Source organism: Prunus avium, chromosome 4 (assembly GCF_965620075.1).
Source record: "Prunus avium chromosome 4, drPruAviu1.hap1.1, whole genome shotgun sequence".
Lineage (NCBI taxonomy): Eukaryota > Viridiplantae > Streptophyta > Magnoliopsida > Rosales > Rosaceae > Prunus > Prunus avium.
Window position 1 is genome coordinate 16,219,121 of NC_142287.1, and position 24,384 is coordinate 16,243,504.

At 38.3% G+C, this 24,384-nt stretch overlaps 3 protein-coding genes across 3 annotated transcripts; 2 read left to right on the forward strand and 1 right to left on the reverse strand.

Moving 5' to 3' along the window:
* The first annotated feature begins 864 nt into the window (after window positions 1-864).
* Window positions 865-4,149, forward strand: LOC110766715 (uncharacterized). Its single transcript, XM_021970079.2, has 3 exons — window positions 865-2,505; window positions 2,927-2,931; window positions 3,057-4,149. Exons 1-3 carry the CDS (start codon window positions 865-867, stop codon window positions 4,147-4,149), a joined length of 2,739 nt encoding a protein of 912 aa, XP_021825771.2.
* Window positions 4,150-20,588: 16,439 nt separating this feature from the next.
* Window positions 20,589-21,476, forward strand: LOC110766714 (uncharacterized). The gene has a single exon (XM_021970078.2). The coding sequence runs from the start codon at window positions 20,589-20,591 to the stop codon at window positions 21,474-21,476; it is 888 nt and encodes a 295-aa protein (XP_021825770.2).
* Window positions 21,477-22,222: 746 nt separating this feature from the next.
* On the reverse strand, window positions 22,223-24,135 carry LOC110766712 (palmitoyl-monogalactosyldiacylglycerol delta-7 desaturase, chloroplastic). The gene is made up of 5 exons (XM_021970077.2): window positions 23,701-24,135; window positions 23,452-23,592; window positions 23,195-23,335; window positions 22,852-22,958; window positions 22,223-22,736 (listed from the first exon to the last, which is right to left on the reverse strand). Exons 1-5 carry the CDS (start codon window positions 23,995-23,997, stop codon window positions 22,535-22,537), a joined length of 888 nt encoding a protein of 295 aa, XP_021825769.1. The 5' UTR covers window positions 23,998-24,135; the 3' UTR covers window positions 22,223-22,534.
* Between the last annotated feature and the right edge of the window lie 249 nt (window positions 24,136-24,384).

Consider the following 24,384-nt stretch of genomic DNA (forward strand, 5'->3'; position numbering starts at 1 on the left):
AAGCTGACGTGTTGGCACCTTGTGTAGAAACCTGGTTGGATCAAGTTTGCAAGTCCTAATTGAATAGAAGTTTTGGTCTATGAGGTTTCTCTCCTTGGAGAGAAAACTCGTGTTGATTAAAAAGAAGTGTCTATTGTTTCATTCTGGGGCTTTTGACGTTTTAATTTTGAGAGCATATTGGATCTGTTAGTGCAAAAGCTACTGTATTTATTTTCTTCAATAAATCATCAAGTGCTCTTTTGTTGCTTGGTGATTTATTGAATTCTTTGATCATGCATAATTGCATACATATGCATGTCGGTGACTTATATGGTTGAGTGCACCAAAATCGTTGTGGCGTCTATCCTTTGGTGAGCTTGAAGCAATCGCGACCAGTATTGCGTTCAACATAAGGAGTGTTGAAGATCATCCCGTGACAGAAGTTGAATTACACAGAAGTCGGTAAACTTTATCTAGATTGAGTCTAGGATAATTGTGTGAGTACCTCTTGTAATTTCAATTCTATAGTGGATTTGTTCTAGACTAAGGATTCTCGTGGATTTTCCCCAGAGGTGGGGTTTTACCACGTAAAATAAATATCTGCATGTTCTTTTACTTTAAGCTCTGCACATCTTAGGATTGATAACCCATATCAATCCTACTTCGAAAGTCTATTGTTATTTATTGCTAATAAAATTGAATTAGCCTATTCAACCCCCTTTAGGCATTTTTAGTCATCCTATAGGTATTTTCAATTGGCATTAGAGCAAGTTGCTAGACATACTCAGCAAGATCTAAACGTACCTTAGGATGGATCGTGCCGCGGGTTCTGTTGCATATCCCCCATACTTCGATGGCCACAATTATGGTGCTTGGAAGGCTAAGATGAAGTCGTTTCTTTGGTCCTTAGATGAACGTGTATGGTATACAGTAGTTCATGGATTTTCTGAACCCAAAAAGACGATTGGAAAAGGAGATAGAGAAACCACAGTTCTCAAAACTAGAGAGGAGTGGACCACTGCAGAAGCCACACATAGCACTAATAATCAAAAGGGGTTAAATGCTATATTTACTACTGTTTCTTCCGATCAATTTGAATACATCTCTAGTTGCGATACTTCTAAGGAAGCTTGGGATATTTTGCAGGTCACTCATAAAGGAACATATACTGTCAAGGGAGCCAAGCTTCAAATGCACACTTTACAGTTTGAGACAATCATGATGGATGAGAATGAAACCTTTTCTGAATTTTATGCTAAACTTTGTGTTATTGTGAATGCATGTTCAAATTTAGGTGAAAAAATTCCAGAAGATAGGGTGGTGAAAAAGATTTTAAGGTCCTTGCCTCAACGTTTTTCACCAAAGATCACAGCCATTGAAGAGATTCGTGACCTGAACACTCTGAAAGTTCGTGAACTCATAGGGTCACTTCAAACCTACGAGATGAAGCATTTAGCTCCTAAAAAGAATAAAAGCGTTGCTCTTAAAGTAGTTGATAAAGAAGATGGTGAACACCAATTTGAAGAATTCAATGGGGAGGAATTTGCTTATCTGTCACGACAATTTAAGAAAATTTTCAAATATCAAAATTCCACAAATCACGACTCAAGAAATCACTCAGGTATAAATTCAAAAATTAAGCATGGTGATTATACTGATGGTAATTTTAAATCTCGCAGGTTTACTGAGAAGAAAACCACTAAAGAGAGAGTCAAGTGCTATGAATACGAAGGATACGGGCATATTTCCTCAGAATGTGCTAACACACAAAAGAAACAAAATGGAAAAGCCAAAGCACTGAATGTAACCTGGAGTGACAGTGATTCAGAATCAGAAAGTGAAGAAAATACCATTGCATTAATCACCACTGTCAGTTTGGATAAGGCACAAGAAAACAATGGGAATGATGAACCAAACATTGATTATGTGCTGGAAAAGTATGACGATCTTTTGGCTGCGTCTCAGAAACTCCACAAACGCAACAGAGAGCTTGTCAAAAGAGTTGCTGTGCTGGAACTTGAAAACAGCAGGACTGCCAGGACATTGCAATCCTCTGCTGCTGAACCAGAAACAATGGGTGAAGGTATGTGCGAAAAATTGGAAATATTACAGAAAAAATGCATTGATCAAAATAAATTAATTGATTCTTTGACCTCTGACAATCAAGCCCTTGAAATTGAGCTTAAAAGTTCAAAGGAAAGGATTATTGCTTTGACAATTGGTGCAGAAAAAATTGACAGAATGATTAGCATTGGTCGAAGAGATGGAGACAAACGTGGCTTAGGTTTTGATTCAATCAACAAGTCTTCCGCTGTATCCGTCACGAAGTTTGTCAAACCATCACTTTCTACTGGTATTCCAACTTCTCAAACAACTCAGAGATTCATACCCACGTGTCACTTTTGTGGAGCTCTTGGACATATCCGACCAAAATGCAAACTGCTCCAACAAATTTCAGTAAGTGAAAAATCCACCAAGGAGGGACAGGTAAGAAGTCAATACGAGATTGCATATCTTGTAAAAGAGGTAAGTAGGTTGTCAAAACTCTCCCATTCGTTATCTTTACCAAATTCAACTCTAGTGTGGTGGAGAAAGGACAAACAAAATTCCTTGCTGGCACTTTCAAGTGATACACATCAAACTAATGCTCCTGAAATCTTAGATGTGAAATGTTTTGTTGCTCTTACTGCGCTTTCTAACTCTAAATCTAAATCTTGGTATTTTGACAGTGGGTGTTCGAGACACATGATCGGTGACAAATCATGCTTTTCTGAAATCTCTACAGAATGTGTGAGTTGAATGGTCACTTTTGGAGATGGAAGAAAATCCAAGATTTTAGGAAAAGGAAAAATTATGGCAAGTGGTACACCAAGTCTAAACAACGTCTTGCTAGTTGAAGATCTTCAAGCAAATCTCATCAGTGTAAGTCAACTTTGTGATGAAATAGGTGAGGTAAGTTTTACTAAAGCCCAATGTATTGTCAATAATAAAGATGGATCAAATGTGATGATTGGAAAAAGATCACTTGACAATTGCTATTGTTTTTTTACTAATGAAGTTTCTCAAGTGTGTTTTAGGACAAGTGAGGATCATCTTGATTTATGGCATCAACGTTTGGGACATATGAACTATCAAGACTTAATCAAATTGTCTAAATGTGAATCTGTAAGAGGTTTGCCTAATCTTTCAGGTAGACGTGAGGGTGTTTGTGAAGGGTGCCAACTGGGGAAGGAAACCAAAAACCCTCACAAAACTACAAACTCAATCTCTACTTCTAAAACTTTGGAACTGATGCATATGGATTTAGTTGGTCCAATTCAGGTTGCTAGCTTGGGAGGAAAGAAATACATTCTTGTCTTAGTGGATGATTTCTCACGTTTTACTTGGGTCATATTTTTGCAAGATAAGACAGAAGCCTTTAATTCTTTTCATGTCTTGTACAAACTAATCATGAATGAAAAACATGAGACTAATTCGTGCATCATAAGACTTAGGACAGATCATGGAACGGAATTTGAAAATCAAGCTTTCTCTAATTTTTGTTCTGAAAAAGGAATAAAACATGAATTTTCTGCTCCAATCACTCCCCAACAAAATGGGGTAGTTGAAAGGAAAAATAGAGTCCTTCTCGACATGGCTCGTGTCATGTTAAAAAGTGCCAAATTGGCAGATCTTTTTTGGGCTGAAGCCATTAGTACTGCATGCTATACATCTAATCGTGCATTTTTCAGGCCACATACAAAGAGTACTCCGTATGAAATTTGGAAAGGGAAGAAACCAAATGTCAAGCACTTAAGGACTTTTGGTAGCAAATGCTACATCTACAAAGACAGGGAGTATCTTGGAAAATTTGATGCAAGAAGTGATGTTGGAATTTTTCTTGGTTACTCTATGAATAGTCGAGCATATAGGGCGTTTAATAGTCGTACTAAAACAATAATGGAATCATCTAATGTGGTTGTAAATGACACCTCTATATTGCAGGTTGAAACAAGTCATGAAGATACAGATCTGGAAACTCACGAATTTGCTGATATTACTGAAACTGATTTCGAGGATTGTAACCAGCCTTTCAATCCTGTGATACGTAGACCTGGTGCTAAACAAGTTCAGAAAGATCACTCACCCTCTGATATTATAGGGAATGTTCATGACAAATTGAGAACTTGATAGCAAGTTTGTGACGAGGTAACTAATTTATGTTATGTATCCTTGGTTGAACCTAAAAGTGTGACGCATGCTCTTGCAGATAATGACTGGATATTAGCTATGCAAGATGAGTTAAACCAATTCAAGAGAAATGACGTGTGGTATCTTGTTTCACGTCCCAAAGACTCCAATGTAATTGGTACCAAGTGGATCTTTCGAAATAAGACAGATGAGAAAGGGCAAATCATGCGCAACAAAGCTAGACTTGTTGCCCAAGGTTATACTAAAGTTGAAGGTTTGGATTTTGATGAGACTTTTGCTCCAGTTGCGCGTTTAGAACCTATTCGATTATTGCTGTCCATTGCATGCCATCTTCAGTTTAAGCTCCATCAAATGGATGTCAAGAGTGTGTTTCTAAATGGCGTCTTACAAGAGGAAGTTTATGTGGAACAACCTGCAGGTTTTCAAGATCCTATTCATCCCAATCATGTATATCGTCTGAAAAAGGCTCTCTATGGACTCAAACAAGCTCCTAGAGCATGGTATGATCGACTGTCTACTCATCTTCTCCAAAAAGGGTACACGCGTGGTAGCATTGATAAAAACCCTCTTTATCAAGAAAACCAAACAGGATTTAATGGTTGCTCAAGTATATGTGGACGATATTGTCTTTGGATCTACGTCTGACATCCTTGTCAAAGAATTCCATGAGGTAATGCAAACCGAATTTGAGATGAGCATGTTTGGTGAACTAAATTTTTTTCTTGGTTTGCAGGTTCAACAATTCAATGGTGGAATGTTCATCTCTCAAACAAAGTATGCTAACAATCTGGTGTCCAAATTTGGTCTAGAATCTGCCAAGCCCATTCGCAATCCTATGAGCACAAGCACTAAACTTTCCAAAGACTCCCATGGCAAAAGTGTAGACCAAAAATTATACAGAAGCATGATTGGCAGTTTGCTATATTTGACTGCTAGCAGACCAGACATCTCCTTCAGTGTTGGACTTTGTGCTCGTTTCCAATCCGATCCCAAAGAATCACATCTACTTAATATGAAGAGAATTCTCCGCTATGTAAGTGGCACTACAAACTTTGGTGTATACTACTCATTTGACTCAAATGTTGAACTTGCAGGTTATTCTAATGCGGATTGGGCAGGCAATATTGATGACAGGAAGAGCACAACTGGCGGATGTTTTTACAGAGGCAACAACCTTGCCTCCTGGTTTAGTAAGAAGCAAAATTGCGTCTCTCTCTCCACTGCTGAGGCCGAATACATAGCTGCTGGAAGCTGCTGCACACAGTTGTTATGAATGAAACAAATGCTCAATGACTATGGCATACGGCAAGGTAAAATGGTATCATTTTGTGATAATATGAGTGGTATTAATATCTCTAAAAATCCAGTTCAACACTCTCGCACAAAACACATTGATATTCATCACCATTTTATTCGTGAATTAGTGGAAGAGAATGTGCTCTCACTTGAATTTATCACAACTGAAAAACAATTAGCTGATATCTTTACCAAGCCTCTAGACAATCTCCGGTTTGAAACCCTTAGACAGTCTTTAGGTATCTGTGCTCTAGATTAATTCGAAGCCTGTTGCATGCCTAAGACTCCTCCTTGCTGCAAAATATTTAAATTACTGTCTGTTTTTATAAATTTGTCTAGCTTGTGCAAGGATTATTAGGTTGTATCAATCCTGTTGTTGTTTGAACGTATTTGATGATCTTAGATTGGGCTCTAGCATTGCACTATCTTGAGAAAACACACTCTCAGCTTCCCACAAAGGTTTCCTTGTCTTGGTGCGTAATAACATTCATCAACTGATCTATCCATCTAGGTACAATTGCACACGCACACTCTTTTCTTTGGAGTGCCTTGACTATCTCCTTCATGTACTTGTCTCGCTTGGGATTGTCATACCACTGATGTGCGTAAGCTCCTGATATGTTTTCAGAATTAAAATTAATATATGAAAAAAAAAAAAAAAAAAGGTGGTGACTACTCACTGCTCAGTAACCGGGCCTCTTGTCTAACCAACGTCAAGGTTCGAGTCAACAGGCTATGATGGTTGCTCTCCTTGCTTATCTTTGAAGCCTTCATGATTCGGATCGGTATTTCCCCAGGGGTGCCTCATCACCCAGTTGCTTGTGGTCATCTGACTTGAGCACACTGATTAACCATCCGCTACATGGATCATGTCGAAAGCTAAATAAAGTGAGCCATAAAATCCATAAAGGAAAATAAAAATCACATAAACTGATCATCATATACTTACTATGCACTCGGTGTCTGTGCTATCTTCAGTGGGATCAGTCTTGGGTGGCCTTAGTCATTGTGCTTCATTGAACAGAGTTCACCTAACACCTTTACTTCTTGATGGTGGACTCATTTGGTGTTTGTTTATCTTTCCCCATCACTGTGGTATGCCTCTTTTTCCTCTGTGAGTCTGTGCGACTCGTGTGGTGTTTCGTTTTTGTCCCTACCATGCTTTGCTTCACATGCGTTTCATATTGCAATGGGTTTGCTGCCACTTTCTTTTCTTGCTCACACGCTTGACATGTTTATAAATGGAAAATAATTATCTCTTGTAGGGAGTTTTGGGTCTGCATCGCTAGTGTGTTTCCTATTTTGATTGTTTTTAGTTTTATGGCTTGGTTGTGGTGTTTTGATTTTGATCATTTTTGTCTTGGTTGCATGTTCTGCTTCGATGTTTACAAACTTCTCCTCTGTCTGTTTCCAATTTCTTTTTTATTTTCATTTTGTTCTTTTATAATTTTACAAACAATTTCAAATTCAAAAAAAATAATAATAATAAAAAAACCAGAAACCACACGGTGCGTTTTATGTTGTATGTTTAAGCTGTGCAGACTAGGTCTTCTTCCTCAGTTCTCTTCACGTACCAGCCGCCATTGTCATCACTCAAAGGTATCTACTCTCTGTCTCTTGCTCCGATGCATCACCATGGTCACCACACGGAGTCGTCGTGCTTCCCCTTCTGCTGCCGCTGATAAAAGTCCCTCTCGCTCCGTACGCTGCCGTTCTGCTGCTTCTCCCTCTTCGGGAGCCACGCCGGCTGAAACCCCATCACGGCCTTCTTCCTCTCGGCGCTCGCGCTCCAGCACTACTCCTCGTGTGTCTCCTCATCCACCGGTCTCTCACTTCGTTTCTCTGGCATGCTCTCACAGATATACAGCCGTGGTCTGTCATCGTCCCATCTTAGTCGAAGAGGACTTCAATCTCTCAAGCTTTGGCCCCTCATTTGTCAATTTTCTGATGAGACATCGCCTCTTGCCTTTGGTTCGTGGGTTTCCCCTGCCAAATTTTCAGATCGTTCGTGAGTTTATGCAAATTTCCACGATGTCTCCACTGCCTCTGTTGCTCTGTCTGGACTAGATGTGCGTGTGCAGGGGATTACGATTCCGCTCAGCTTCCACTTTATCTCGGCTGCTCTTGGTCTGCCTCCTATTCGCTCTGGCAGTTCATGTGAGCCGGTTCCAGATTTTCTTCCTCGTCGTCAACTGGTGAATCAACTCTATGTGTCACCCCCTGAACTGCTCCCCACCGAGCTCTCCTTTGGCATGATGTCTCAGTGGACTCGTACTCTGTACATGCTTGTGCGAAACTATCTGAATCCCACTTCCCAGCATGGGAAAGTAAGTTGGAAGGCTGCTCATCTTCTCTTCCAGCTTGTAATTGAGCAATCTGTCAGTGTAGAGTTCTATGTTCCTGAAAGCCTCATTGTCGTTGGTGCTGCCAATGCCACTGTTTCGACATCTAGTCTTGTTCTTCCTCGGATTATCACAGCCTTGGCTGCTCATGCTAGTGTCCCTGCACTGCCAACAGATGATCTTGGCTCATCCGACACCATCAGAGTCAACAACCAGGTCACTTTACACCGTAGTGATGCACACTGTACTTCGGGTGGCTTCTCCATCGAGTAACAGGCTCTTTTGGATTCGCTCTCTGCATCTCATCAAGTGATGCATGCGCTTCTTCGTCACATCTGGGATCGTCTTGACACCTATAGTGAACTGTTGCTGTCACTTGCTGGGCACATTCAGCCCACTGGTCCTCCTCGTCCTCCTCGGGCTCGCAGCATCTAAGGTTCATCTGTTCTGCTTCTGGGTTTGTCCTTTTTTGAAGTTCTCTCTGTGTACTTTGGATTTCCTAAACAAAAAGGGGGAGAATATTTTGTGTTACATATGAGACTTAGGGGGGGTAACTGTTGTTTTGTGTTACATATTTTGTGTTACATATGAGACTCAGGGGGAGTAACTGTGGAAAGTAGAAACATGACCTTTATGGGGAGATAACGTTTTTTTGTCTATGGGATCAGAACTTGTAGTACTCTGCTTAATCTCCTGACATATGAAATATCGCTGGTTAACTATGTCAAGTTTTGGTTATTCTTATTTCCATTCTATTAGGCTTCACTGGTAGTCTGTTTGTTGGTGTGCAGACGACACAAGAACTGAATATCTGTTTGACAAAGTAAACTAGGTTGTGTAGGTTTGCTTGTAAACGTGGTTGATATGTAATCTAGTGTTTCGTCCAGGAAATGCCAAAGGGGGAGATTGTTAGTACGAAATTTTGTATTGGCATTTCCTAGACTTTAGCATAGGTTGAACATTAGTTTGTAACGAATTTTCACTGGACGTGTTTGGCTCAACTCTTTCAACCACGTACTTCCGAGGCATGACCTGACCATATGAGAAACTTGACAACAGGTAAATCATCACATAATCATGCATTCAAAATAGAATTTACGGCTGAAGTTATTTTCATTGTCATTGTGAGTTAAGTTGAATTATTAGCTTTTCCTACAATGATGTGCACTTTGTGTATCTCCTAATTACCTTGTTTTAGGGGAGAATTCTTTATTTATTAAAGTAGCTGATTGGTGTCTTCACTAAGACACCATATTGAATTAGAATTTATATTCCTATTTGGGTCAGAAGTTATATTCAAAATTGGATAGCTTTTGGTAAGCTGACGTGTTGGCACCTTATGTAGAAACCTGGTTGGATCAGGTTTGCAAGTCCTAATTGAATAGAAGTTTTGGTCTATGAGGTTTCTCTCCTTGGAGAGAAAACTCATGTTGATTAAAAAGAAGTGTCTACTGTTTCATTATGGGGCTTTTGACGTTTTAATTTTGAGAGCATATTGGATCTGTTAGTGCAAAAGCTGTTGTGTTTATTTTCTTCAATAAATCATCAAGTGCTCTTTTGTTGCTTGGTGATTTATTGAATTCTTTGATCATTCATAATTGCATACATATGCATGTCGGTGACTTATATGGTTGAGTGCACCAAAATCGTTGTGGCGTCTATCCTCCGGTGAACTTGAAGCAATCGCGACCAGTATTGCATTCAATGTAAGGAGTGTTGAAGATCATCCCGTGACAGAAGTTGAATTACACAGAAGTCGGTAAACTTTATCTAGATTGAGTCTAGGATAATTGTGTGAGTACCTCTTGTAATTCAATTCTATAGTGGATTTGTTCTGGACTAAGGAGTCCCGTAGATTTTCCCCAAAGGTGGGGTTTTACCACGTAAAATAAATATCTGCGTGTTCTTTTACTTTCAGCTCTGCACATCTCAGGATTGATAACCCATATCAATCCTACTTCGAAAGTCTATTGTAATTTATTGCTAATAAAATTGAATTAGCCTATTCAACCCCCCCCCCCCCCCCCCCCCCCCTTCTAGGCATTTTTAGTCATCCTACAGGTATTTTCAGAAGGACTTAACTGTTTTAAACTCATGGCCAATAAAGACTATCAAACCCATTGCCTTGAAAACCATTGATTGGTCAACAGGTCAACTTTCTTTAATGTGCGAGCGTGCCACTGCTAGAAATAAAAATCCTAGTTGTCTTCCTAAAAATAGATAACTTGCGCCCCAAGTTACTAACTTCTAAACAAGTGATTGTGAATTTGGGTGAGGAATATTTCCCAAGTAAGTTCTTTTCTTGCCTCAGACTGGTGAGGACTTCACAATTGTTCACAGTATAAAACTGGTAGTTCTGGCCAGAATAGATGATGAGAAAGTGAACTATTTTCAGACAGAATTCTCTTTTACAAGACTCAAAAGGGAAAAACTGACTCTAAAAAGACAAAAAGAAGACTGGATTTCCATTTCTGCTTGGGCAGATGCTTCTGATCCGGGCTGGATTCGGTATGCCCGTGCTGGACTGGACTGTCAACAACTTCAACTGGTCTGTTTCGGCTGCAAATCGATGCCAACATTCGAGTTTGGCAGAGCTTTAATTTATTTCAAAACCTTGAAGGCTTTTGATTGGGTAGAATTGAGACTTCTTCAGTCTGGAAGAGGCAGAAGTGGCTGGACTTGACTATTGGGCTGGAGCTGCGCTGTGGTATCTGTCCTTCTTGGCCAGGGCTCTTCATAAATTTGTTGAGGTTTTCATATTTGTAGAAACCTGAACTCTGCTTGCTTTGGCTTATGCTGAACCAAATTTGTAACGAGAGAAATCTCGTTTTGAATGATTTATTTCTCTAAGTCTGAACTAAAGTTGGATGTCTTGGTTGATAGTTGTTTGAAGGTTTTTGAGATCAAGTGATCATCTTGAGTTTTTTTCCTTGGCAATTTTTGGTTGTTTGATTGATTGTGCTTTGCTCTATTCAACCCTCTCCTATATTTATAAGGGATGCTTTTGGAATATGGGTTCTAATTCTTTCAATAATGGGCGGCAAAAATTCTCAAAAGGTCTTTTATTTTTAAATGCAAAGAAAAGGGGGTTTTATCAATCCTGGCAATAAACACTCAATAGTCAGTTCCTGAAGCGATCATTTCCCTTCTTCCAGTTTAACTGCTCCTGTAAGAGTCCCAAATTGTGATGGTCAGTTTTCAGTTTTTGAACAACTCCCTGTTTCCCGCTTATCTCCTTTTCATAAATCATAGTCTGTGTATCCCTTGAAAATGGTGCCTTCTTTGGAGTAGAAAAATATCTCTGAATAAACAAAATGGAATTTGATCTCCTGGCAGTAGAGTTTTTCAAAGATGTTCTTCTTTTACTCCTGGCCCTGTTAATTCCCTATCAATTTCAGTTGCAATTGTTGACTTTTCCAAATCAGAGGGTCACGTAGGTCTGTTTCTCCTTTGGGCTTCTTTTCTTAATTAAAAAACCTACCAAGCCCAATTTTGGTTCAAGCCCAATTTGGGTTCCTTCGAGGCCCAAGTCATTTCGCAATTTTGATAGTTTCTGGGCCTCCGATATTTGGGTCGAGTGTATAGCCTTGGCCTGATTATTTGTTGGTGGGCTGAGTGTGTCAAATTTAGGCCCAAACAGAATGTTATGTTTTCCTATTTAGATCGGTGCACTAGATACTAAGTTATATTAGGTTTTGATAAGAGTTTAAATTAAGTTATACCTTGAGGCCCAAAACCTTGTGGAATAGGGAAAGGTTTTGAAGCCTATTAAGGGGTCCTATTTATTTCCTTTTGCGTGAACTGGTTTGGTGGGCTGGGAAGATTAGTCAAGTCGACCCTCGATGATGAGTAAAGACGACTTGACCTAGCCCTATATAAGCTTAAGGCCCTGCTCTCATCAGACACGTTCGATAACCCTATTCTCATCATAAAGAGAGAATTGAAACAGATTCTGAGAGAGAGCAGAAGTCTTGAGCCGTTCCTATTTTGCTAGGATTGTTGCTGCTGTGATTGAATGAGTTCAAAGGTTGTGTACTCAAGGAAGGTGGCTCCAGGTATGTCTTTACGTATTTCAGATTGTGTGAAAGATCTTGAACATGTATATAAAGAAATCTAACAGTTCCTGCCTTGCTTACACCAAAGATAGATGGCACATGGTGGATGTGTGTATACAGCAGTGCTATTAATAAAATTGTGGTACGATATTGTTTTCCCATTCCTCGTTTAGATGACCTATTGGATCAATTGAGTGGTGCTACAATTTTTAGCAAGCTGGATCTTAAGAGCCGGTATCATCAAATTCTGGTTATAGAAGGAGATGAGTGAAAAACCGCATTCAAAACTTGCGAAGGCTTGTATGAGTGCTTAGTCATGCCTTTTCGCCTCTCTAATGCACCAGTACATTCATGAGAGCGATGAATGAGATGTTTCATCTGTTTATTGGCAAGTTTCTAGTGGTTTATTTTGATGACATCCTTATATATAGTCTGACACCGGAATTGCATCTTAAAAATTGGAAGATGTCTTGAGAGTAGTACAAAAAGAAAAATTTTATGCAACAACAAAAAAATGTTCTTTTATGACAGATAGGGTTTTATTTCTTGGCTTTGTGGTGTCGAAAGACGGAATTTTTGTGGATGATTCAAAGGTCGATGCAATCAAAAATTGGCCACTACCGTAGAACCAACATGAAGTCCGAAGTTTCCATGGGTTAATATCATTTTATAGGCGCTTTATTCATAATTTTAGTACTATTATGGCACCCATAACAGATTGTTAAAGCTTGGGAGGTTTAATTGGTCTCAAGAGGCTACAACTGCTTTTCACAAGATCAAACACAAGCTTATTTTAGCACCCGTTTTAATTCTTCCATATTTTAGCAAGACATTTGAGTTGCATTATGATGCATCTAAAGTGGGTATTGGGGTTGTTTTAAGCCAAGAAGGATGACCTATACCGTTTTATATTAAGAAGCTCAATGGTTCGAAATTAAACTATAGCACATATGATGTGGAGTTTTATGTGGTTGTTCAAGCTCTCAAACACTGGAGTTCGTATCTGGCTCATAATGAAATTTTTTGTTTACTGGCCATGATGCCTTGAATCATATTAATTCACAACATAAACTCTTTGCTCGCCGTGGTAAATGGGCATCATATCTGCAGTAGCTCACCTTTGTTCTTAAGCATCAGTTAGGCGCTTTGAATCAAGCAGTAGATGTGCTTAGCCGTAGAGCCAATTTTCTAACGGCCATGAGGAGCCATGTGTTGGGTTTTGATTCCTTGCGTGATTTAATAGCTGCATACCCGTACTTTGCTCCTATCATACATGACGTGGCGGCGGGTGTACGATCTGATTTTATGATACATTATGGCTTTTACTTTAAATGAAATCAGTTATGCATCCCCGAGTCTAGCTTGTGCCTGAAGATTATTCATGAATTGCATAATGAGGGCCATTTGGGGAGAGATAAGACAATCTAGCTAGTAATGAATTGTTATTTTTGGCGTAGTATTTGTCGCGAAGTGACCAAATTTGTTGAGAGTTGTAGGGTGTGCCAATTATCTAAGGGTGTTGCAACTAATGTAGGGTTGTACATGCCGCTTCCTGTTCCAAATCAGCCATGGGAATATTTAAGCAAGGATTTTGTCTTAGGGCTTCCATGTACGTAGCGAGGTATGGATTCTATTTATGTGGTTGTTGATCGATTTTCTAAGATTTCTCATTTTATCCGGCGCAAGAAGACTACGGACGCAGTCAATGTAGCTCAACTTTTCTTTCGAGAGGTGTATCGACTCCATGTGGGTTGCCTATGATGTCTATTGTGTTTGACAGAGACACAAGAGTTTTTAGCCACTTTTGGAGGTGCTTGTGGAAGCTTGCTAATACAAAATTAAATTTTAGTAGTGCCTACCATCCTCAAACTGATGGGCAAAGTTGAGCCAAGCATAATTTTCTTTTAATCACTCTATTAATAGGAGCACTGGGTTCAGTCCATTTTTTGTTACTTATGGCTATAACTCAAAGTGTCCTCTTGACCTTGCACCAGTCCCATATTTGAAGTGAGTTAATGCCAAGGCAGAAGAATTTGTAGACACACTTCAAAAATTTTATTCAACAACAAAGCAGCGGCTTGAGGATGCCAATGCGAAATACAATCAAGTGCACTACTACAAAAAGAAAAAAAGACGACCATAAAAAGACGACGGCAGAACATACAACCGTCGTTGTATTTAAAACGATGACGGTAAAAAAAAAAACCGTCGTGGATAAGTGCCTTACTGTTGAATATTTTTAAAAGACGACGCACACAAATAAAAAAGCGTCGTTTTTTTAAAAAGGTTTTCTTCAGAGTTAAAATCTGACCAAAAAACAACGACAGCAGGTATGAATCCACCGATGTAGAACATAAAGACGACAGTTCACCAAAAAACCTGTTGTGTTAACTCCTAACTAAACACGACCAACTCTTGACCAAAAAAAAAACTAAACACGACCAACTATTCTTATTCCGCGTCGTATAATATAATGGAATCCACGTCTGTATACTACGACGGTGCCTTCTCTGTAAACCGCCGTCTTAATTTTTATTTCTTTTTAAGATTTAATTATTTTTTAATTTTGGTAGCTTACGAAAATTAAAATGAGATCCCAAGAGGTATGATATCTTACCTTTGAGATCTTTGGATCCTGATCATAATCGAACCACCAAAGTGAGAAAGACAATATTTTAAATACACAATATCCAAAAAGAAACCAGAACTGAACTGACTACTGCAAACTTTGAGAAAGACAATGTTTTGAAAGTTAATGATGTATGCGTTTTGGTGTATGGATACACCAAAACGCATACATCATTAACATCCAAGAAGAAAGAGTCATGATGTATGTGTGTATGTGAGAGAGGAAGACGAGCCTCCGGAGAGATCAGAAGAACTTGGAACCCTAAATGAAAACTGAAACTGAAAGAAAGAGTCAAATTTATAAAATAAATCTTTTAAACTCACGGCGGTCCTTATAGAAATACCGCCGTGTAATTGTACAAAACCACGTCGGTTATTCTTTAATGGAATCCACGTCGTATAATTTTATGGAATCCACGTCGTATAATGTAATGTAATCCACGTCGGTATATTAAAAAAAAAAGACGTGTTAAATAATATACCATGACGCGAGAGATTCATTTATCGACTTATTATTTTGGAGTGTACTACGATGTTACCTACAACACTACTGTCGTGTTTATTTACCACGTCCTAAGTTCAAATTACCATCGTATTTTTTCAATTTATACGTCTTCCTTCTCTGTAAACCGCCGTCTTATTTTTATAGCTTTTTAAAATTAATTAATTTTTCTTTTATTTTGGTAATATCTTTCTTAACACAAAACAAAATTTAATTCTCAATCCTCAACAACATTTTCATCTTAAAAGGCAAATCTCTTCCTCTTGTTCATCTTAAAATTTAAAATTTCATTTCCTTTTGATCAATATTTACACAATATATGTACACAAATTAGCCAAATACATCGTGGTTTCTTTTCTGCCTTCACCCTCAGCTTGTTCAACTGTTTCTTCCTCTCATATGCAAGCTGGGCCCTCTCCTTCCTCTTGTTCTCAAGCTCCTGCACAGCCATAGATGAATAAAGTGTGAAAAGCTCACTTTAGAGCATCAGGAATGACCATCCTCTTTATCTTATCATAAGGAGCATCAAGAACACCCTCGTATGCCTTCAAACGGGCAAGTGCGGCTGCAAACCCATGCTTGGTCTTGTGAGGAATCATTCTGCAAACCCATGCTTGGTCTTGTGAGAAATCATTCTGCAAACCCATTTGCTTGCAGAAAGACAATTTTTTAGAATTTGATGAGACAGAGCAAAGGGCAAGAAGAAGTTGGAACCCTAATTGAAAACTGAGAGTTAAAAAACGCGTGAAAAAATCATATTTAAACAAATTATCGTAAATATCCACGTCGGTTCTAATATACATAGCGACGTCATATTTTAAAAATCAACGTCAGTTTCGATAAAAAAGCGCCGTCATAACTACATCGGAAATCCAAAAGTCATTTGGCGCGTATTAAAAAGAGAACGACGTCGTTTTCAAGCCAGAATATAGCTGAAGAAGCTGTAGAGTTTTGTACCGAGCATTTATCTGATGTTAGTACAGTTGGAGTGCCTTCAAGCCAGAATATGGGAGTTTCAAAACCATTATCAGGTTGCACAGTCAGCTTAGTTGATATGGACTTGTTGAACTAGGCACATCTATATGTCTTGGAGAATACGGAGGAAGTCCTACCTTATATCGAGTACGTATGAGTTTAATTTTTCATATGTAGCCATTTTAAATATTATTACTCCTTATGTTTATCTTATATACAAGGGACCGTAATGCGTGTTTTTTTCGTGTCAATTGTAGGGAACATATGATCCACATCAAGACCACGTATCCAAAATTTAGAAAGAGAACAAAGTGGCTACAAGATAAGCACAATAGCACTTTCATTCAATGGCTACGCTTTAAGGTATATATGTTATTGAATGACATATTGAACTTATTTTAATTTTCTTTCTTTCTATATATATGTTAGATTGAATTAAGATATATATTTAATTTGCAGGTTCAAAGTGAATTTAATGGGGAAGACAATAATGGCATATCAGAAAATTTGAGGTGGTTAGCAGCTTGTCCAAGCATGGCAGTGCCATCATATAGGAGCTATATTATTAATGGTGTCAAATTTAACACCAAGGCACAAGATGATGTGCGAACTGTCCAAAATAGTGGAGTTTATTTACTTGCACATACTATGCAAGTTGCTAGTGCCAAGGATAAAAACCCTATTGTCTCCAATATGGGTTTTTATGGGGTTATTCAAGAAATTTGGGATCTTGACTACCAAAAGTTTAGAATCCCAGTCTTGAGGTGTGATTGGATAGATAACACTTCGGGCCTTGTAGTAGACGAACTTGGATTTACCCTTGTAGATCTGAGTAAAATTGGACATAGGAATGACCAATTTGTTATGGCTTCTCAAGTCAAACAAGTATTTTATGTTGACGACCAATGCATCGTGGTTGGTCGGTAATGTTATCAATGCCTAATAGAGAATATAATGATGTTATTGGTGATGATGTGCTAGGTGATATTAGAATTGAGTGTCAGCCATTTACTAGAGGGATACCAAATGTGGACACATTTGATGACCTAGTGGGTGAGTTTGGGAGTGAGAATATTAGAGATTGGTGTGAAGATATATGGATTGATTGATTGTAGTAATGTATGACATTAGTTATGCAGTTAATTGTATGACATTAATTCATAGCTCTGTATATCATTTTAATTCCGATCACATTTTCATTCTGCAGGCTTTGGGCACGACAAATCAAAAATTAAAAATAATCGGTTAAAGCTAAAAATACGACGGTCAAGTTACAAAAATCGCAAAAAGAGACGTCTACAAAACAACCAACGTCGGGTTTTCACAACCGACGTGGAAAGACAACGCAAAAATGAAATAAAAACCGCCATTTGAAAAAGAAAACACGTCGGTTAATTAAAATTCATTTCAAAAAGGTTAATAAATATTTAAAACAACGACGGTAAATAAAATAATCAACGACGAACAATAAAGTATAACACGACGGCAGAGCTCAAACCGACGAATTTACGGATATAATCAACTAATGATTAACGTCGTAAAAACATTGTTGCACGTCAGTTATAATTAAACAATTGACGTCTCGGAGAATACACACGTCAAAAAAGGTTATGAAAGAGACTTAACAAAGACTAGCCACGTCATGGAATAAATAAATAACCGACGTAGTAAGTATATAATAACGTTGAATCATTGAATTCTTGGGACATAGTAAAGTATAACCACGACCTTTATTTTACAATAACCGACGTCAAATCCATAACTCAAGGCGTTTCGTTACTTATTAACGACGGTTAGACTAAAAGCAATGACGTCTCAGAGATTACACACGTCTAAGTGGCTCACAAAAGAGACTTTTAAAATGCCAACCACGTCAAAGTCTACAACCACCGACGTTATAAAATACTAACAACATCCTAAAATGTGACTCCTAGGCCATAGTAAATGGATTAAACATGACAGGTGTTTTAATTAACCGACGTGTAGTATTAAATCCACGTCGTTGGTTTCTGTGTTCAAGCCGTCAAAATAATTTTCAACGTCTGTGGTGACCTCAAGGGTCGTGGTTATTTTGTTTTTACGTCAGTCCAAATAAATATATGCCATGTTAAATATTTAACACGTCACTTTTTTTGACAAAACGGACGTCTAATTTACCATGTTATATTTTTAGACGTCAGTTTTTTTATTTAGTGAACGTAGTATTTATTAACCACGATGGTTTATACGTTTTACACGTCGGTTTTGTTTTAATTAGAGACGTTGATAAACTGATTTACGTCGGGTTTGTAGTTGTTTTTGACATTTAACATTATTTAAACGTCTGTGTTTTACTAGAACCGTCGTCTAATATAGTCGAAAGTTGTCTTTGTATGCTTTTATGTATGAAATAGACGTCGGTTTTAGTTTGTTTTATGACGTGTAATATATTAACCACGTTGGTTATTTGCCGTCGTTATTTCATGTGTTAAAAGACGGCGGTCGTTTTACGTCGGTTGTAAAACATTATACACAACGGTGGATTCCCGTCGTCTATTTCGTTTTTTGTAGTAGTGGTGGCTGATGTGAAGCACCGACATGTCGAATTTTAGGTGACTTCGTTTGGACTATCTTGACTAAAGATCATTTTCTGGTTGGGGAATACAACAAGTTGGCTGCAAGAAAGATTGGTCTAGTGGAGATTGTGGCTAAGATTAATCCAAATGCTTACCGCCTCAAGCTTCCTAGTCATATACTACTGCCGATGTGTTCAATGTCAAACATCTATTTCCTTACCATGGTGATAGTTCTTATGTGGAAGATTTGAATTCGGGGATGAATACTTCTCGACCCGAGGAGGATGATGCAGCACGCATCGCTCATAATTTTCTGTTTCAGTTTGACAGACTTAAGATGCGTAATTAATGTTCTAGGAATCTGTTTTAGGCAAATATTTTTGTTTTCCTATTTCAATTAGAATTTGGAGTTTGGTTTAGGAAGTAAGTTTTTTTTCCTATTCAGCTAAGGATGATCCACATCCGGTTACTTTACATTCATGGGAGGTAATTTGGTTACATGGAGAACCAAGGAACAGAAGGTGGTTGCCTTATCTAGTGTAGGAGCTGAGTTCAGAGATATGACCAAAGGAATTTGCGAACTCATTTGGTTAAAGAGGTTGCTTACTGAACTTGGGTATAGACCTACATCTGTAATAAATCTCTTTTGTGACAACAAGGTTGCAGTAGCTATTGCACAAAATCCAGCTCAACATGATCGCACCAAACATGTTGAGGTAGATTGACACTATATCAAACAGAAGCTCGAAGCTAAAGTGATTCAGTTTCCTTTCGTAAAGTCCGAGGATCACTTAGTTGATATTTTGACAAATGCAGTTTCTATTAAAGTGTTCCACAATTCACTGGACTAGTTGGGCATTGGCGGCATCTATGCACCAACGTGAGGGGGAGTGTTGGAGTGACTTGTGGACCATTGACTTTCTTTCCTTACACACCAAGGATTCCCATTATAATTATATTTGATTTACTTTAATTCTTGATTTCCTACTGTAAATAGAAATAAGAATTTATTATTTACTTGCCCATTAAAATTCAGTTGTATTATAAATATGACCTCCTACAAGGAGAAGAATATATAGAAAATTCCCACAAACAAATATTCTCTCATAGTTCTCATATTTTTAGCAGTTGACCTAAGGAATATTCCTTTTCCACGTGTCGTCTTCTTATTGGCCGATAAAATATGTGTTCCCACAGTCATTGAGAATATTTTTTTAGCCAAATTAGTCACTGTGTTTCCCAAAGTTTTTATTTTTATTTTTTTAGAAAGCACGTTCAATCTTCTTCATCTAACGCAACGAGTTAGGGTATATTGTGCTATTAGGGTTTAACAAATTGGGAAAAATCTTAGGTTGAAATCGAAATTGTGAGGTATAAGGAAATAAAAAAGGTAAACCAAATTAAAATGAAATCAACAACTTACCAATATATTTTGGTGTTCTATCACCTTAATTACATCTCCTTGCCATGCGAGAAGTCACAATAGGGTTCTCATTGAATAGATTCAGGCTTCAGTATACCATCCAATCTGTGACCTTATACCTCATAATTTCAATTTCAACGCAAGATTTCCCACAATTTGTTAAACGTTAATAGCAGAATATACCCTAACTTGTTGAGTTAGAGAGGGAAAAGACTGATCGTGCTTCCTAAAAATAAAAATAAAACCGCACTTAACGGAAGATAACTGAATGTTTATAAATTGTATACTTTGAGAAACACAGTGACCAATTTGGCTAAAATAATTTCTAAGCCAAATTGAATTTTTGTGTAAAACCTAGTAACCAAAAAAGTATTTAACCCAATTTATTATTATTATTTTATTATGAAGAGGAGAATTATAACTTCAAGCTCTTTATAAAAAAAAAATAGGGAGAAATATCACTAATTGCTTGAAGAGCATATATTTGGTCCTTCTTCTTCACTGTCCTGTGATAAAGAGGTTTGGAAGCTAGTTTGGAATTTAACTGCTCCCCCAAAAATTCAAAATTTTCTTTGGCGAGCCTTGAGGAACTGTCTTGCTACTAAGGCTAATCTTTTCCGACGAAAAATTGGGACTTCTCCAATGTGCCCCATATGTGGTGACGAAAGTGAATCTGTTGAACATATGCTGCTTCTTTGTCACTGGGTGGAGCCTATATGGTTTGGCAGCTATCTTAATTTGTGGATTGACAAAATATCTATCACCACGTTTGATAAATGGCTTTTATCTTTCTCCTCAAGTTTGAATGGAAATTCGGGTGACAAGGATATCATGACCAGTATTGGTTACATTTGTTGGTACATTTGGAAAATGCGATGCAAGACGGCTATCGAATCTCACCCGCCATCCCCAATGGTGGTAATCTGTGAATCTCATGCTGCTTGTAGGAGCTACCTTAATGCTCAAGCCTCGAAGAATGCAACTTGCAGGACCCCTGTTCCTGTGGCCCAAACTCCCCAATTTTGGTCCCCTCCTGCTAATGGTATCGTTAAAATTAATGTGGATGCTTCTTGGAAACCTGGGCACCATAAGGCAGGTATTGGAGTGATATTACATGATTCTAGTGGTGTTTTTGCTGCTGGCCTTGCTTGCTCTATTGCAGCAGACTCTGTCATTGAAGCTGAGACTCTAGCTATTTTGGAAGGATGTAACTTTGCTATCCAACACGGGCACACCAGAGTAGTCATTGAATCTGATTCCAAAGAGGCCATATCTTGCCTTAATCGGTCAATCCCTCGAGGTAGGTGGCAGCTCTATCCAATTCTATGTAGCATCAGAAACTCTTGCTCTACCTTTCGGGATTGTAACTGGTCTTGGGTCCCTAGGACCGCAAACTTGGCAGCTGATCACTTAGCCAAGTTAGCTATGTCGAGGATGAGCCTTTCTATTTGGGTCAACCGACCCCCATCCTCTTTGATTGGAATCTTGGACAAAGATGGTCTTCCTTACCCCCCAATTCACAGCGCTTGAGGAATGCTAGATCAGATTTCGACGTCCTTTGCCCATCTATGGCACCGTCTATTTCTTTTCTTTATCTGGCATTTCTGCTTTAACTTGTATCATGTTTTGGTCTTTAACTGTGTTGTATGCATGCTTGTAGTCCCCTCCTAATTGGACTCCTGCTTCTGTTTTTGCTTGCGCTATTTGCGCCCTGGTTTTAATCTCCAGGTTCCACCCAAAAAAGCATATATTTGGCGTAGTTACAGCAAATGGCCTCTCTCTCTCTCTGCAAATGGTCCCTCTGTTTTTTTCTCCCCAACTACCAAACCCCGACCCTTACCTGCGGCCCAACACCCAACCACATCTCTGACCCACTCTCTGCCCCTCTCTCTTTCACTCTCCTTAATGCTAGCATATATTTGGCATAGTTCTCCACAGGTTTCATTATTATTTTTATTTAATTTTTTGTAACGAGGAACAACCCCGTAGCAAGGTCCATTGAACCCAACCAAGTGATCTAAACCCCGAGGATAGCGCAGCAACCCACTGCCATGACCCCGACTTAAATCTTGGTGCTACTATTTGTACATGACCATTATAGATCTCACATGCTTCTACTAAAGGGATGGTATGGAAATGTGGTCCTATTTATTCCACATACACACCTCCTTCCGTAAGTAAAGTTACGAAATAAAATAAAAGAACAAAAAGAATTTAAAATATACCCAAATTAAACCTTCAACAATCAAAGCTAAGCCTAAGAACACCTAAACAACTAAAAATGAAAAATAAATAAATAAATAACCTCAAATTTGTGATATTTAAGTTTAATCCTTTTATTACAAATCAAGGATCATCTTCTACTTTAAAGTATTTCAACTACCCAAAGTCATGAAACAAAACCCCTCAAGTTTGTTATAAATGCCTGGTTAAAAGTAAAGCATTAATTGCTAATACAAAGCATAGCATTAATTCTGAACAATAATAAGGCCCACAACATGCATGAAAAATATCATTACCACCCTAAAACAGCAAATAGAGTTTGAAGCTAGACATCCCATGCTTAGCAATCTTGAGCAGCCATGGATTTAGTCTGTCTTTAAAGCCATCCGTTGCCTGTGAGCCTCGGATGGTACTTTGACATCTGTTGCCAGTCCTAGAGCTTCAAGAAATTTTATGATGTACCAAGTCAAGTCAATTTGCCACCATTCCAGGCCTTGTCGAGCTGAGTATTCGAAAGCATGGTGATTATTGTGCCAGCCTTCTCCAAGTGCAAGCAATCCCAACCACCTGGAAATTTGAATATCAATATATAAAAATCAATTTTAAAATGAATTGCAACTTTCATTTCTCAATTATATATGAAATATATAGTACAAGGGAGAGTATTAAGTAATATAAGTACCAAAGGTTCTTAGACAGATCCCCGGTGTTCCATGCCTGATATCCCCAGGTGTGGCCAGCAGAATTTACAAACAAAGTACTGTGGAAAACAACTACCATTCTCACGCCCTGCAAATGATAATGAGTTTAAACTCAAGGATCTGTGCTAGAAGTAATTAAAAAAAAATAAACAAAAAAAAAAAAAGAATAATAAAGCATACGTATTTATATTTGTGCTTATAATTCTAGTAATAAGAAGGGGAGAGTTTCAGACACAACTTCTCTGGTTTGAAATGTTTAAGATCTTGTGCGAATACATGATCAATTTATTAGAAATGAAAGAGAGGAAAATCTATATATCTCACCACTCCCCAAACCAAGAAGGGAAGTCCACCCACGGCATATAATATGCCTGCAAGAACAAATGAGTGTAGCATGAAAGTATGATGAAGAAACACATAAAATGGCTGCTTTTTCATGTCTTCAACATTCCTTAGTCCTCCATACTGCAAATTTCTCATTAAATAAAAAATAAAAAATTAAGTGTAAGCATTTGTACCAAAAGAAAAAAGTGTAACTATTACTTGAGAGAGAGAGAGAGAGAGAGAGAGGTTGTTTTTACTCTTCCAAACCGAGAATTGCTATCAAGGATCCAGCCCATATGACTATACCAGAAACCCTTAAGAGGGCTGTGAGCGTCTTTTTCTGTATCAGTAAACTGGTGGTGGTATCGGTGTGTGCTCACCCATTCAATTGGACTTCCCTGCAAACCCAAAACAACAAACAGAAAATCGTAAAAGTAGACCAAAAAAAGAAAGAACATAAACAACAAAACTTGCAAAATGTTGCTCAAAAATGAGATTTGACATACCTCAAGTGCAAGAACCCCACAGTAGGCAAACAAGTACTCAAGCAATTTTGGAACCCTAAAACTTCTATGAGCAAGATTTCTATGGTAAGAAAGAGTGATTCCAAAACCGGTCACAACGGCCAGCAAATAGGCCACGAAAAACGCAGTCCAAGTGAAGTAAAACGGTGCAAACAAAGCCAGGCAATGCACACTCAAGAACATACCAGCTGTCACAAGGTCTAGAAGATTCCATTTCCTCCCCAAGAAAGTTGCACAAGGGGTCATGAGAATGGTGACCCAAACTTTCAAAAGCCCCATAGAGAGAGAGAGAGAGAGAGAGAGAGAGAGAGAGAGAGAGAGAGAGAGAGAGACTGAGTGAGTGAGTGAGAATGTGACACTTTCTTCAGCCAATGGTTTTGAGGATTGTATGAGAGACAAGGGATTGTTGCTTGGTAAAGTTGGCCATGACTTCGGCCATTACTTATAGTGAAGCAATTTAATTCAGAGCTGCCCTGTCAGGTCATGGTAGGTGATGGCATTAGACTTACTTATTGTAATTTCCCCAAACAAATTCAATTAGAGCGTTCTTTGTGTTTCTATTTTTAAATGAAAATTCACAGTTTGAAAGTAACCCTATAATTTAATTGTCACGTCCCAACCCAAACCATACGCGTCTGCTTGCAACCGCTTGAGAATGTCAGACAG

Coding starts and splice junctions, on each gene's coding strand:
- LOC110766714 (XM_021970078.2), top strand. CDS start 20,589: ATGTGCCCCATATGTGGTGACGAAAGTGAATCTGTTGAACATATGCTG.
- LOC110766715 (XM_021970079.2), top strand. CDS start 865: ATGAAGTCGTTTCTTTGGTCCTTAGATGAACGTGTATGGTATACAGTA.
- LOC110766712 (XM_021970077.2), bottom strand. CDS start 23,997: ATGGGGCTTTTGAAAGTTTGGGTCACCATTCTCATGACCCCTTGTGCA. Junction 23,336..23,451: donor GCAATTCTCGGTTTGGAAGA/GTAAAAACAACC, acceptor AGAAATTTGCAG/TATGGAGGACTAAGGAATGT. Junction 22,737..22,851: donor GATCTGTCTAAGAACCTTTG/GTACTTATATTA, acceptor TCAAATTTCCAG/GTGGTTGGGATTGCTTGCAC.